Below are 15,902 nucleotides of genomic sequence, written 5' to 3' on the forward strand. Positions count from 1 at the left end.
AAAAAAAAATGATTTCTTGAAAGTTGAAGGCATTTTATTCATTTCATCTGTTGACAGCTATGACTTGAAGATTTACCAGAGCACTCACTCACTTCCAACTATAGGTCATTTCTTGAAGTTGTGATAATCTGACTGAAACTTTCATGTATCTGGTCTGAAGATCCCACAAATTAAAAAAAATGATGAATAATTCTAATTGTAGATTCCTTACCTTGAGAATATTCCCTATGTGCAGCTCAACATTGGCTTCGTTCCGCCCGAAAGTAACAGAGTGCAGCCACTTATAAGCTGCACCCCAGTGCTTCAATGTCCGTTCCTTTCTTTCTGCTCTTTTCAACGTGCATCCAGAGCTCCACTCCATTTTTTGTCGATCTTGATGATTTTTCAAATTGAAATCCAGTGAGAAAGGGAACAAAGTTCCCACCTAAATCTACAGAATTAAAACCATGCCTTGACATTTGTAAACAGATGCCGGTAGCGGATCGGCATGACTTGTGCTTTCATGTTTTGACTTGGGCAGGACTTCAACTTGTGCAATGAGTGTGCCCTCATGCACCAGAGGGTGATCTGGGACAGCCAAGTGAAGCTGTACTTTACTAAATGTCGAAAGAATATATTATACATGCAACAGGGTTCAGCCCTATTGATAAGGAGTCCGTTGCAATTAAAGGAATGTCCAGGACATAAAATTTGTTTTTCAAACGAATTCCTTTCTTTATTTAATTTTAATAATTTTTTTCACAGGCATAAAATATCACAGCCTTGATAACATGATAGCCATAGCCAACGCGTTTCGTCTCCTGCATGGAGACTTCTTCAGGGCAAACAAATAATTGAGAGAATTTCCTCAGTTCAGGAATAAAAATCCTTTATTCGGATGAAGGCAAGTGTGAGCCTACGTTCAACAATGTTCAATACCCGATGAAATTCAACACTCTAGTTAATTTTCCCTTGTCGCAGACTCGGATAAATTAAATCCTCCAGAAAGAGCTTCTTTCAATCTCCCGCTCCATAATATGCAATATCTTAACGGCGTGGTAGCCCGTAGTCTCGTCTCAGCGGTCTCGACTGTCGAGACCGCTGAGACGAGACTACGGGCAGATAGTGCTGAACCCTGTTGCATGTATGATTTTGATAGGACGTGTTCCTGATTGAGGAGCTCCGCGGGGAGTGCTCCTTGGTTCTTTGCACTATAAAAGTACACTATACCGACACTATTCACTTGACAGGTGCGGTAATATAGCCTTCTCCCTCTCTCATCTGTTTGAAAAAATAAATGTCGAAAGAACTTGCAGAACTTGCTTAAGTATTATTCACTCATTCAGGTCAAGGGTGTGGACCCTCATATGCTCTTGAGGCTGATCACACGAAAGGTCTTCTTTATGGTTAAAGTCATTGGTAAGTTGAAGTTCAAATTGGAGAAGAACCATATGAAGGTGAAGCGGGACTCCACCCTAACCTGCTGCTCTTTCTAATGTGAAGTTTTAGGGTGTCATGTTGCCACTTGAGTTCTCTCCTGATCCCCACTTCAACTGATCCACCATTTGGTCCCAATGTACTCCGGCTTCCCTGGTCCATTGGTGATGCTGCAACAGGTTGAGGCCTTTAATGGGACCATATTGCATATTTTTTGCACTCTACCAACTCCATGTGACGCGCCTTTGGATCTCTGGGATTTAGGGTCTCCAGTTGGGTTCTAGTCAGTAGATCTGAGCCCCTTGAACTCATCTAGGGTTCAGCAGCAACTCCATTGCTGACTTCCGATCCAGTTCCAAGACCAGCATCAGTTCCTCTTTGATCTACACCAGTCGCAACATCACCAGAGTGGAATCCGGTGCTGACTCCAATATCTGAAGCAGGTTACTGTCTGACTCCACCCAAGCGCATCTGGTTCCTATACAGTCTGCTTCGAATAATACACTCCCACTACCTTGGAGCATATCCGAACCAGGTTACTGTCTGACTCCACCCAAGCACATCTGGTTCCTGTACAGTATGCTTCAGATAATACACTCCCACTCAAAGCAGTCCTCATATTCTCTGTCAGCTTTATGGTTTCAAGTCTGAGTTTATCGCCAACCAAAGAAGACAGTGGTTGTGATGGGGATGATTTGACGTCACATTATCAGGATAACAGTTTATACATTGATTTGCAGGAGGCCAGTGGGATTGATACTTCCTCCTGATACGGGTTTGCTCTCCCCACTTGGCCACCACCAGAGGAGATTTCCTTCCACAGCATCCTACTTCTGAGAGTTTGATGGTACAAGCTTCCACAAGCAAGGTGAATCCTACTTCATTCCACACAACCCTCCAGATCAGAGAGTCAAAAACAAATTTGGCATTCAGGAAACATATGTTCTCTTTGGCCAGCATAGCTTTGAGGTCGGTCAACCCAAGTTGCCTCCTAAGTCATTATACACATATCCTTTGGGGCATGGCCAACAAGATCTTGCCTGTGGTCCTTGAATAGTTGAGAGCCTCCTTGGCTCAAACTATTCAATCTGGTCGAGATGCAGATAAATATGTGATTTGTGCTGTCTGGATACTACTGATTGCTTGGGGCGAGCAGTCAGCGCTAGTGTGGTGCTTTGCCATAATGAATGGCGAATGCACTAGACCGGTCTTTCAGGAGATGTGTACGCATCCCTTATTGATATACCTTTGATGGATTCTACCTAATTTGCAAAAATATAGGAACTGTCTTGGACACATTGAAGTTTGGGGCCTTTCCTCTGTTGCAAGGAGCCTAGGACATTTGGACTGTGATCCTTCATTACTCACCATTATTGGTGCTTTGAATCTCCATCTAGAGTCGGATAATGACCCAGACATCCATAATTTCCTAAATGATGTGGCAGCCTGCCAACTACTCCAACTTGTTTCAGGGCCGACACATGAGGCAGGAACCTCCTCGACCTGGTACTGTCCAACAGCTCGTTCCCGGAGGCTCTGATATCCATACCTATGACATGGACTGATCACTATCTTCTCTTTTCGCTTCATCTAGCAGTCTCAATCCTCCGGGTCCCCGTAACTGGATATACAAACGCCCCTGGCAGAACCTAGATCTTTTCACCTTTCAAGGTATTCTTGCCACTACACAACCTGTTCTGCCCACAGACATCGGGATGTCCAGTAATTGTTTTGGAAAGTGGATTAATATGGCCTTAGATAAGTGCATTCCAGCCAAATGGAGTCATCCTAAGAAAGCTTGATCTCGTATATGGTTTAATGAGGCACCTACTATAGACAGGAAAAACGGTAAAGTATTAGAGCGTACTTGGAGACGTGCTTATAGTCCAACTGCTAAACTTGAATACACTAAGGCCAGAAATGGCTATCGTGAACGGATACAGAAAGCTCGAGCCGCTTATTTTGCTAACAAAATCCATACCAGCAATAACCCCTCTAAAACTATTTTCTCCTTGTTTAAGGACATGGTAAAAGCACCAGTGACAACTGAAAACGCTATCACCTCCAATGCCCGATGTGAATCTCTGGCCACCTACTTTATCAACAAAGTGGCGGGCATGTACGATACCTTCCAGCTGAAGAATGACACCTTTATCACGACAAGAGGAGATATCCCGATATTGTTATCTATTCCCTCCCCTCCTTCCCATCCTTGACGACTGATGGCCTCAAGGCCTTGTTAAGCAAGATAAAGTCGGGGTCTCCTGAAGATCCCCTTAAACCAGAACTCTGTTAAATTCCAAGATTGCCTCCTTCCCAGCTGCTTGAAACTCATCAACCTCTGCCTATCTTCAGCATAGTCGCCACAATCTCGGAAACACGCCAAAGGAATTCCTTTACTGAAGAAGCCGTCATTAGATGCCTCTAGACCAGAGAACTATCGTCCGAACTCGCTGCTTCTGTTCTTGGCATAAATAACAGAATCTTATGTGAATACCATTCTAACGCAATATCTAGAATCGTATTCCATACTGGATTCATCGCAAAATGGCTTCTGGCCAAGACACAGCATGGAGTCAGCCCTATTGGCAGTCACGAAACAACTCAGAGCATCCATGGACGAGGGCACTACGTCAGCACTTATCCTGTTAGATCTTAGTGCTGCATTTGATACGGTCTCACATAACATCCTGCTCCTCCGGTTGCAGGAAAAATGTATCACTGGCAAAGCCCTTGCCTGGGTTACATCTTTCCTGTCCAATAGGTCTTTCCAGGTTATTGCTCCTCCCTTCCACTCTCAGACACACCCATTACGCTGTGGCGTCCCTCAGGGGTCGCACTGAGCCCGACCCTGTTCAATGTTTATTTTCGGCCGCTGGCTGTGCTGGCCAAAGCCCATAATATCTCTCTGGTGTCATATGCAGATGACACGCAGTTGGAATTATCATTTACCAAGGACACTAGCTTGGACGCCGCCAAATTGCGGGAGGAGCTGACCGCCATAGCAGTCTGGATGGAGGCGAATTGCCTCCAGCTGAATTCTTCGAAATCTGAGATCCTCATACTAGGTAGAGACTTTCATCTCTGGGGAAACAAGTGGTGGCCGCTGAAGCTGGGCACCCCTCCTGTGCAAAAACCCGCCATAACAAATTCTCTGCTTTCGGTTCAGCAACACTCTTTCCTTTGAGGACCACGCCAAGTCCGTGGCAGGGACCTGCTTCGGCTTACTGCGTGTCCTTAAACCCACATCCGCCAGCTGGTCGTCCAAGCTAAGGTGGTGGCCATGCTGGACTACTGCAATATTCTACTGCTTGGCTCTAATAAATCTGTGATCAATAGGTTACAGCGCAACATGAACGCGGCAGCCCGTACACTGTTCGCCACGCCTAAGTATAGTTCAGCCTCTGTTCTGTTGCGACGCCTTCATTGGCTGCCAGTAGAGCAAAGAATACAGTTCAAAGCACTATGCATTACACACAACTCTTGCAGACGTAGGCCCGGCGATTCTGAGCAATCTGTGCCACCCTTATATCCCAGCCCGCGCTCTTTGCTCTGCCGACCTACATCTGGCGCGTGTGGCTCGGTTCTGCAGATCCAGAGCAGGAGGACTCTCATTCAAGGCGCTTGCACCAACTCTTTGGAATTCTCTGCCACTGTCTATCAGAAACACTCCTAATCGAACTGTCCTTAGAAGGGCAGTGAAGACCTGGCTTTTTAAATGATCGGCATCTCCTCTCATATCCTTACCTCCGGCATTCTAGCGCTAGGACATCCCTCTGCCAGGACAGCCATGCGCTCTATAAATTACATAACATCCTGATGTTTCAGCCTCGGTCCTGGATCTCAGTGAGAGCATCTCTGAAGCTTCCTGTTCTCTTAGCCTCATGCATCCTCAGAGGACTCTTGTCTCTGGCAGAACCTCAACTCCATATCAGTCTGTTGCTGTTGCGGGCCATTCGCCTTGTGTTGATGGCTCTCCTACCATCCATCAAGCAGAGACTAGAACAGGTCTCATGGACAACACCCCTGCCATTTGGTAATGCAACAAGTTTAGTTGAGTGGGGCCCTGCAGCATGTGCCAGGAGACTCTACAGGTGGTCGGAACATCTGGGTATCTCCTTGAATGTGATACACCTGGCGGGATCCTTGAATGCCAGGGAGTCTTAGCTGGGACGGCGGTACCTCGTGGATCATGAATGGCAACTTTTGTACGTTGGATGCCTCTGTGAAGTTACTTCCTAGAAGATGCATTTTGACTAGCATGTAACCTGGGATAGCTATATGCCTTCCCACCTTTGCTGCTTCTGCTCTGAGTTCTGAAGAAGATTGCAAACAACCAAGCCAAATTCATCCTGGTGGCCTAGATTAGGCCAGGAGAGTGTGATATTTGAAACTGATTATGCGTTTTTGCCCTCTGATCAGGCTACCCTATTGGGAGTCTCTTCTGTTACAGTTATACAGTAGGGTTGTTCCTCTCGAGCCTGCACAGTGTACACCTCCATGTATTGAGATTGAGTGGTGGCAATTGACGCTGTTTGATCTGCCAACTTAAGTTGTGGATGTCATGCTGGGAAAAATTTGTTTTGCCATCAGCAGGACAGAGGCTTTGAAAGCCAAGGTGTCTGATATTTTGTTAGTTGTTTTGTCTTTGGCCTAGCAAGGCCTTGAGGTGGACACTAGTGTGGCATCTGAGGAATATTTTAAAGGTGAGGAATCTTTGTTTAGATGGATCATCCACCAGAAAGAGTGTTACTGAAGGTAAGTAACTTGGTCTTCTTTGTAGCCTATGTTTTTCATTTAAATATTTGCCAAACAGCACACTGCCAAATACCACTTAATCGGTGATACCTGTAAACAAAAAGCATATTGTTTTAGGTAATACTGATTTTATATTGGACGCCTGCTCATATTTGTTCTGTTCCCTTCTTAGAGATTCTCTATTAGCTAGCCTTTTGGACGGAGTGAGAGCATCTGGCAACAGGGATGTTTGTGTAAAGATGACCCCAACACACAGGGGACAGCGATGGGGCTTAATGAGCATGCCTGTGGATGAAGAAGTGGAAAGCCTACATCTTCGATTCTTAAACACTCCACCAAGTAAGTTTTGGCCATTAATAATAATTGAAATTCAAAACAAGACTGATATTCACTTAACAATATGGCTAGAAAAACTAATGAATGATTACTTGTGACTAATATTTAGTACAAAATCTTCAGTTGCATGCGTATATCGATTTGTTTTAAAAAACATTTTTCTTTGGTTTGCTCTATCCCAACAACCTGTATATGTAATACCCTTTATTTATGTATTCTACCTTGCTCATTGTTTTTTTAATAAGACACAAAATTAAAGCACAAACATAATCTGATGACAGCTAATCGGTGTGTAGTGTTCTTTTAAATGGCCTTAGTTTTAGAGTTTTTGTAATTGTTATATAGTACATCAACGAGAGATGGAAGTCCCTTGCTCAACAGATTTTTTTTATTGATGATTAACAGTGAACTGCATGCCTATAGAATTCCACTGCAGAATGCAAATGGTGGTTGGGGGGGGCATGTGAAGGATACCCCACAGGGGTAAAAGAGAGAGGATACAGGATCATTCATAGCGTTCAAAAGGGAGCCTCACGTTCCTGTAATAGGAGAAGGATAATCTAAAAATAGTCCGTGTTCAGTCTAGGAAGAGAAATATAGATAAACTAGACCACACTGGTTCAAGTTTATATATTTAAGACATGTTCCTCCTTACCAGTCCTTAATGTTTCCTAGCTTGTTGAGGTACATTTAATTTTCTATCTGAGACTTTGGTATTAGGGTGCATTGTAGCTCAACTGAAAAGCAATGTCATTCTTTTTTGTTCATTTTTTAATGATTGCTGTTTGTTGAAAATAGTCAAAATTAGAACTCCACTTACTTGCCTTGAAACTTTGTTCATATAACGCAGATGTATTTTTATTTATAGCATTTGTGCAAAGTAACGTATACAACTCAAGTGGCATTTCACTGGACAGCCCTGTCGCGTACCCCTTCTGACACAAAAGGCCTCAGTCACTGCCGTACTTAACCGCACTATCGCTGTGGGTGATTTATACTTTATAGTTGTACCCAGGGGCGTAACACGGGCCCCCGCCAGGCGGGGGGGGCCCCAAGCTCCAGGGGGCCCCCTCAGCACAGCACTCTTACTGGAGAGCTCTTGATTGAGCTTGGAGGGGGCCCCTTCACGTCCCTTGCAGGGAGGCCCCCTCAATTTTTATTATGCCAGTGTTGTACCCATGATGGGAACCCGACTCCCAGACCAATGCGACGTAGGACTTCCCAGAGTTAAGACCAGGACAGGGTGTTGAACGCCTTCTCTATATCCAAGGCTACAAGAGCCACTCTAAAGGCAGAGGCCTGGGGTTAATGCATCGTGTGTGACAGTTGCCGCAAATTCTTGTTGGTGCCCCTCTCTGGTATGAAGCCACACTGATCCGCCCGTACTAAGTGTATAATAATTCAACTCTGCCAGAGAGCCAAGACCTTGGCGAGCAGTTTAACATCCACATTCAACATAGAAAGTGAACTGTATGATCCCGGTTCCACAGGGTTCTTACCCGGCTTTGGGAAGCATAACTATAACTGTTTCCTGCATATGCGTTGGGAGTTCACCGAGCTCATGTGCTTTCAAAAGGATCTCCAGAAGTAGTGGGAGCAAAGTGGGAGAGTGAGTCTGATAATGCTAAACGGATAGTCTTCTCAGGGTCTGGACATTTCCCACTCCCTATGGCGCGATGAGCTTCCCCCAGATACTCCAAAGTTACAGCCTCCCCAAGTCCCTCTGCCTGACAGCTAGGGGATAGTCACCTGATCCAGGAATCCGTCCACTCCGCCTGTCACCGCTGGTGTTGGAGCAGTATAAATGTTGGCGAGATGGTCCCTTATGGGCCAAGAAGAGCAAGTACTGTTTGTGGTGTGTGTTCCCTCCTATGTAACCAAGCCAGCATCTATCCTGATCTGTCTCCTTCTCTATGGAGAATCTTTTCAGATGTGACAGTCCAGCCTATCCCAGACGTTTGCCACCGCCTTGTGTGCCTCTATCAGTGATGCCTCATCGTGCTCCCACCCCTTCATCTGATGCTGTAGTCCTGCAAGCTGTTCTTCCTTTACTCCAAATTCCCAATCTAGCTTCCTCCTAATGGCCACGTCTTACCAAGGTTCGCTCCCATGACAACTAGTTTTAATTTTTCCTACTGTGCACCTTGAGAACTTGTGATGTGTCAGTTCTTATTGAAAATCCCTGGAGTGCATCCTGCCTGTCAATAGGGTATTCCAGGTCCCTTAATTTTAAAACTCCACAAAGTAATACTGGGCCAATGATTCTTCACCCTGCTTTCCATTATCAAGGGGGCGTGGTTCAGAAAGAAACCGCACCTGGTAGGCCAGCTTTATAACATCTAGGACCCCCTCATTTGCAGGAGAAAATTGTCAAATCTACTATGGGTCTTGTGGGTAGGGGAGTAGCAAGAGTACTCATGTGCCGCAGGGTGAAGCTCCCACACATATCTACAAATTGAATTCTATCCATGACTTCCCGCAGCCTAGCTACTATGCGGGGTTTCGTGCCCATTCTGGGCGGATGTCTATCTAACTGTCTGTCCATAATACAATTTAAGTCCCACGGCCAAATAATTGGTAATCCGGCATAGAGGAGCATCTCTTTTTCCAAGGTTCCCGAAAAGTCTCCATCATCCATATTAGTACCATAAGCATTCAGCATACAAAACCCTCGGCCATCTAAAATACCACGCACCCCCTTTACCAATTGAGTTCCATTAAATTTGGTCAAGTTACTGCTTAAAATGTTATATTATAACTACAGCACCTGGGTTTCCTTTCTGTTACTTAACGTGGAACACTGTTTAATACAGAGTAAGGGTATGGCACTTTTATTAGAATGCATGTGCTCACCATTAAAGTTTTTACTTAAGTGTTCAATTAAGGAAAAAGCAGTTAGTCATAATTCAGTGTGTTGTTGGATTTAACAGTGTAATGGCGAGCTGTTGTCACTAACAGGAATTTGTTCACAAATACAATTAAGTTTCAGTCTGCAAAAAAAGAATGTCACTTTAATTTCTTGCCTAGCTACTCCCAAGTTACACCAGTACATATTAAATTAAATAAATATGGAAAATGAATAATCTTCCTGTTTACTAAGGAATAGGATTGTTTTTTTAAGAGGATCATTTTAAGTATTTTGTTGAGTAACTTGTTAGTGACAGTTGTTTGCCATTAATTTGTTAATTCTAACATCAATCTGAGTGTTTCTCAGTGTAGTTGTACCTATCATAATGTATCTTTTGTCCTTTTGTGTGTCTACCCCGTTGGTAGCAGATACATTTTCGCTTCTGAAGGGTTTGTAAACTCTGCTGCACCAGCACTGGAAAGAAAAGGTACTAGAGAACCCTATTCAACTGGGTCCCATCTAAGTCAAACTCAAGGGTTCACACTCTGCAGAGAGACTTTAGTGATTAATCCGATTTCTTCCTGCCTGATCATTTATACTAGTGTTTGATCTGATGTATTCTCCACACGGGTCTGTATCCCACATTAGCATTCTCCTTTTTAAAATTCTTGCAATTTAGTGGAGCATTCTTGCCATTATGTATTGTTTAGAGAACCATTCGAACAAGGGAACAGCTAACCCATACAAACACCCAAGGTTTGTGATGTACCTCCCACTAAGTAAGAACAAATATAAGACCTTACAAAATATCCCTCCAAGTTCTAAACAAAAAACAGAGCATTATGCTCACTGTGTGCAACTCCACTGCCCCTGCCGTTCCTCTGGGGCGCTTAAGCTAACCAACATACATTTTACCAACTGTAGGTTGCACCACCCAATTGCAATGTCCAAACCAAATGATATTATGAATGTCCGTCCAGTATTGAAAGTACTCAAAATTCTTTATTCTTCTCCAAATTTGAAACTGTACATCAAGCAGCCAACGCGTTTCGTTCTCTTAGAAGAACTTCATCAGGGCAGTAAAACACATTTAAAAACATATATATAATACAATATAATACATATAAATAAATATACAAACATTTAATGTAAATACAAAGACAGGAGAACCGTACTGCAAAGGGATTTTAAGAATGCTTTCATTCTACACTCCCTGTCAACATAATCCAATATTGGTGTATACAGTTTGCTCTAATCCTTTAATTCATTTAAAAAACTATATATAACCAAATTCCCATTTTCTGAGCACCCGTCCTGCCTCATGGCATCGAAAAGCTTTTATCTTACCCTTTGGCACCTGATCATTTGTTGCAACCCATCGTGGCAAAATCAATTTATTCATAGTAATACAACCTGATGGCTAAACATTTCCTGCTCCAAGTCTTAAATATTAAACAACTCAAACAAAAATAGGAAAAGGAGATAGACAAAAAGACTAGGAAGAAAACCTTAACCAGTCCAAACTTATTATATGTCAATCAATCACCTGGTTTTTGATATTATGTAACCCTCATGATACAGACCACCCCCACTATATATTATTGCAAAATTGCACCAACCAAATACGAACTTTGCTTCTAAATAATCAGCTCGAAATTGAAAGGGGGTCGTCCGGTTCATTCCGCTAACTACTCCCAATAAATTGTCACCTCAGATGTGAGAACAAAACAAACAAATGCTGTGAAGTCTAGGAAAGAGACTCCCGGGGTTCAGGACTGCAGCATATCATAGGTGTAGTGATTGTCATTGCCAGCTCTGCAGCTTGACCTCGGGGGCAGCACAGATATTGAGGCACTTCCAGGGGCACCTTTGAGAAGTAATGAAGTGAGGCAGGCAGTGATGTCCCAAAACATGAGTGCAAACTTAGCCATCAGCCTCTAATGCAGAGATCACCCATTTCAGAACTATTCACCAGGTTGACATTGGGTACAGTCCAGGAAGGCAGGGAAGTGTGAAGTACACTGCTGTAAGGTCTATGCTTTTAGAACTGTCTGACTCGAGCACTTTTGATAGACATTAGCTGAATTTCGGTTTTCTTTCTCATTGCAGATTGCAACTTTGCAGATGCAGTTTTTAGGTTCAACTCAAATATTTCATACAGTGGAGTTCTGCATGCAGTAACCCAGGATGTAAGAAAGATTGGGCACTTTACTCCCTCACTTACTTCAATATATGTTTTTACCACAGGCATGAACAGCTTTTAATGCATTGTATCTTTCTACCAGGGTCTCTTCTCTGAAAACAAAGAGAGGTTGATAAATAATGCAATTACATCCTTGCTTTCTCAAGAAGGGGACCCAGCCACATCGAACGCAGAGCTTGAGAGCCAGTTCCAAGCTGTGAGGCGATTAGTAGCTTCCAAAGCTGGCTTTCAGGCATTCACTCAACTTCCAAAGTAAGACTAATATGCTCTCAAACTGCTAATTTTATATTTCATTAAATATCTTTTCAAATGTATAAACTGCCCAGACAGATTTATTAGTCGTGCATATTTGTGGTGTTTATTTGCAAAGAGCTGATCCTGATCCTCCAAGTTATAAGGCAGGCTGCTGTTACACAAGCGATTCCGGCCTTTATTATATTACTTGGTAAATATTATTTCTTAATGAGATCAGAGATTTGTGTCATTTGATTTGAGCTAACATGACTGACCAAACAAACTAAGAAATGTCTCCTAAGTTCTTTGTTTCCTTTTAAAGACTCTGTACATTTATTTTTTCAGTCTTATTATAATGTATTCTTTTTAGACCAGACAAATATATATGTGGAAGACACATTTGGTCCCAGATGCAGTTTCATATTCTTTTTTGTACTGATTAATGGACCTTACATTTGTGACTGCACTCTGACAGACATCTGTAGAAGATGTACGTACTGGTCCTAATTCCATAGTTTTTTCGCCCCCCTTGCCATTCCAGTTTAAACCCAGCCGTATGCAAATCAGTCTTGACCCTGCTGCTCATGGGAACAGTCCAGCCCCAACTGCCAGGCCAGGTCCTCACTGGATTGGAAACAGGCATCCTAGGGCTCGTTTTGGGGTTTCACCCCTCATCAGCCAGGCTAGCTTGACTCAAGTGGTATGGAGAGCTCAGGACCCACGTCTGGGCATACCCGTCCCACTTGGGGTGGAAAATGCAAAAAGAACAATTGATGGACAGAATGTTGAACAGAGTCACATATTCACCCCAGTACAGAGATCTGGGCCTAAATCCATCGGTATTTTGCTCGCCATTCCAGTTTATACCCAGCCCTATTCAAATCAGTGGGATGGGTATGTCCGGATGTGGTTCCCTTGCTCACTTTGCCACTGGATTCAAGCTAGCCTGGACCCAGGATGCTTGTTTCTGGTCCAGGGAGGACCTGGCTTGGCAGTTTGGGCTGGACTGCTCCCATGAGGAACTGGGTCAAGACTGATTTGCATATGGCTGGGTCCAAACTGGGGTGGCATAGTAAGCAAAAGAATGATGGATTTAACCCAGATCTCTTGACCGGGGGTGAATATTTGATTTATTCAGCATTCCGTCCATCATTTGTTTGCGTAGATCTCATTTAGATTGAGCTGTTAGAAACCGGTCGGTAAAGATGAATGTTTCGTGCCTGTACTCTAATGTTCCAGGGGCACTGCTGTGACTTTGGTAAACAGTGAAAAGGATCTTTGATCCTTGTGGGATTAGCCAAATAAGCCTTAGCGGTACCCCTGGGGTTTTATGCGTATTTGGCATCATGGGTTCTAGGCAACATTTAAGATTATGTCCCACAGACATTGCCTACGGTTCTAAATCAGCCAGGAGCATTTTTAGTTTCCCATGCTCCCCCTACCCTTGGGTGTTCACATAAATGATGGTGGTTTTTTCAGTGCATCATCAGAGGTTAAGGATACCAGTTCACCCCCCCACCTGGACAACTGGCTGTTTAAGATGGACTCACCAGTCAGCCGTAAACCACCTCTAGGTGACGATGAGATTACTGACATCTTTGGGGTTCTTAATCATGGAGCCAAAGTCACACCTGACTTTTTTGAGGAGACTCCCTTTTATACGAGCTCCTCTGCACATAGTGATGTTCAGGGCCTTTCCTCCTTCGCAACGAGTCCTGGACATTAGGGCTATGTTCCAATATTTCATCCACAGGACTGGATCTCACTGAGAACAGCTCTGAGGCTTCTTGTCTATTCGACTCCATGCATCATGTTTGTCCATTGTGCCAAGCGCATGTGAGGGCTTTGCACTGGGATCTCAAGTCTGAGGGTCCAGCTCCGAGGAAACCTGTTGGAGGTCACCCAGGTTTCAGAGAAGACTGCACAATATATGCTGTGATGGCTGCTTGATTGCTACCAGACCAGCAGCAAACTGCTCTCCTTTCCCTTCCCAGAGCTGAAGAGAGTGACGGATGCGTCCCTGCTGGGCTGGAGAGATTTTCTGTAAGAGGTAGAGATCAGAGCATTCTATTCTCCAGCAGAAACCCGCCTCCACATAAATCTGGGAAAGCTGTGGGCTGTCAGGTTCTGTTGTTCATTAAGGGGAATGCTGGTGCAGGTTCTCTAAGACAACACCACAACTATGTGGTACTGTAACCAACAGGGCCGATTGGGGTCCTGTGTCATGTGCCAAGAGATGCTGCACCTCTAGTATTGACTGGAGCTTCAGGGCATTTCCCTGTTTGTAAACCACATTCTGTAGTAGGGGATCTCTGTGTATAGTCATAATCTATGAATAATCCCCGCCCATGTGCGGGGACCCCGGAGCAATCAAAAATATCTCTTAAGCTGTCCCGCATTTGCAAACCTGCAAAGACACTTAAGAGACAGACAAAATAATACAGCCTAATCACAACAAGGCTGCACTGGCCAGCACTTCCTCTGAAGTGAACACAAAAGCCAAAATAAAGTTTAAATGTCATTTTTATTCACATTTGACATGTTCCTTTATTATCTCACACTCCCTTCACCAAAATCCCTTTAAACAATAGAGAGGAAGGGGTGGACAGACAAGCCCTATAGGCTGTCATTATGTGTCTGCTAAAGGGATACCGTGCCTTTAAGAAACTCTCCAGAGACCCCCGGTATCCCAGGATGCACAGCCAACCCAAGTTACTTTCAGTTCTTTTTTCCGGCTCCTGCTGGCAGGACCCTGGAGCATTAGCTCTTCATTTTTTGAGCTTTTATTCATTTTGAGTGATTTTTTTTTCTGGATTTGAAGTTTCATTCGACGTCTTTGGCCTTTCTCTACATTCTGCTGTGGTTTTTTGGCAGAATTTCTGCAGTTTGCTTGCCTCTATAGCATCGGATTTGAACACCTGTTTAGCAAGTGCTTTGACTGCGGTAGGTCATAAAGGCCAAAGCTGAAGCTCACAGAGTTTGTCTTCTGTGCTTGCCTGTGTCTTATGTTTGACACCTGTTTAGGCTTCTTCTTCAGCCCCTGGGTAAGGAGAGGGTAGGTCCTCTACCACGTTCCATGCTGTGGCCTCGGGGGCTTTCCCCAGCCGGTCAGCATCGAGGACGGCGACGTCGAGAGCAGGTGTGACGCCAATGCTCTCCGTCGACCCAAGAAAAGGCCCACGTCAAGGAGGCTGCTGAGCCATGACGTCGAGAGCCATGACGTCGAGAGCCATGACGTCGAGAGCCATGACGTCGAGAGCCATGACGTCGAGAGCCATGACGTCGAGAGCCATGACGTCGAGAGCCATGACGTCGAGAGCCATGACGTCGAGAGCCATGACGTCGAGAGCCATGACGTCGAGAGCCATGACGTCGAGAGCCATGACGTCGAGAGCCATGACGTCGAGAGCCATGACGTCGAGAGCCATGACGTCGAGAGCCATGACGTCGAGAGCCATGACGTCGAGAGCCATGACGTCGAGAGCCATGACGTCGAGAGCCATGACGTCGAGAGCCATGACGTCGAGAGCCATGACGTCGAGAGCCATGACGTCGAGAGCCATGACGTCGAGAGCCATGACGTCGAGAGCCATGACGTCGAGAGCCATGACGTCGAGAGCCATGACGTCGAGAGCCATGACGTCGAGAGCCATGACGTCGAGAGCCATGACGTGCTTGACGATGGTGCTTGACGTCGACGCTGGTGCTTGACGTCGACGCTGGTGCTTGACGTCGACGCTGGTGCTTGACGTCGACGCTGGTGCTTGACGTCGACGCTGGTGCTTGACGTCGACGCTGGTGCTGGACGTCGACGCTGGTGCTGGACGTCGACGCTGGTGCTGGACGTCGACGCTGGTGCTGGACGTCGACGCTGGTGCTGGACGTCGACGCTGGTGCTGGACGTCGACGCTGGTGCTGGACGTCGACGCTGGTGCTGGACGTCGACGCTGGTGCTGGACGTCGACGCTGGTGCTGGACGTCGACGCTGGTGCTGGACGTCGACGCTTGGCGTCGGTGCGATGCTTGACGTCGATGCATGGCTTGACGTCGATGCATGGCTGGACGTCGATGCATGGCTTGACGTCGAGACGCTTGGCGTCGCGGCGC

The 15,902-nt window shown here is 45.2% G+C and overlaps 1 protein-coding gene across 5 annotated transcripts in view; it reads left to right on the plus strand.

Annotated features, from left to right (window-relative positions):
- DNAJC13 (DnaJ heat shock protein family (Hsp40) member C13) overlaps window positions 1-15,902 on the plus strand; it is a 1,667,846-nt gene that overhangs the window by 327,023 nt on the left and 1,324,921 nt on the right. For all 5 annotated transcript variants that reach the window (XR_014970022.1, XM_085630673.1, XM_085630671.1 and 2 more), the window contains exons 10-12: window positions 6,347-6,513; window positions 11,468-11,547; window positions 11,644-11,813. Coding sequence is in view for 4 of the 5 variants with exons in the window: in XM_085630673.1 (XP_085486799.1) it covers window positions 6,347-6,513; window positions 11,468-11,547; window positions 11,644-11,813 (417 nt within the window). In the remaining variant the exon portion in view is untranslated. The remainder of the gene's footprint in view (window positions 1-6,346; window positions 6,514-11,467; window positions 11,548-11,643; window positions 11,814-15,902) is intronic.

Source organism: Triturus cristatus, chromosome 10, assembly GCF_964204655.1.
Source record: "Triturus cristatus chromosome 10, aTriCri1.1, whole genome shotgun sequence".
NCBI lineage: Eukaryota > Metazoa > Chordata > Amphibia > Caudata > Salamandridae > Triturus > Triturus cristatus.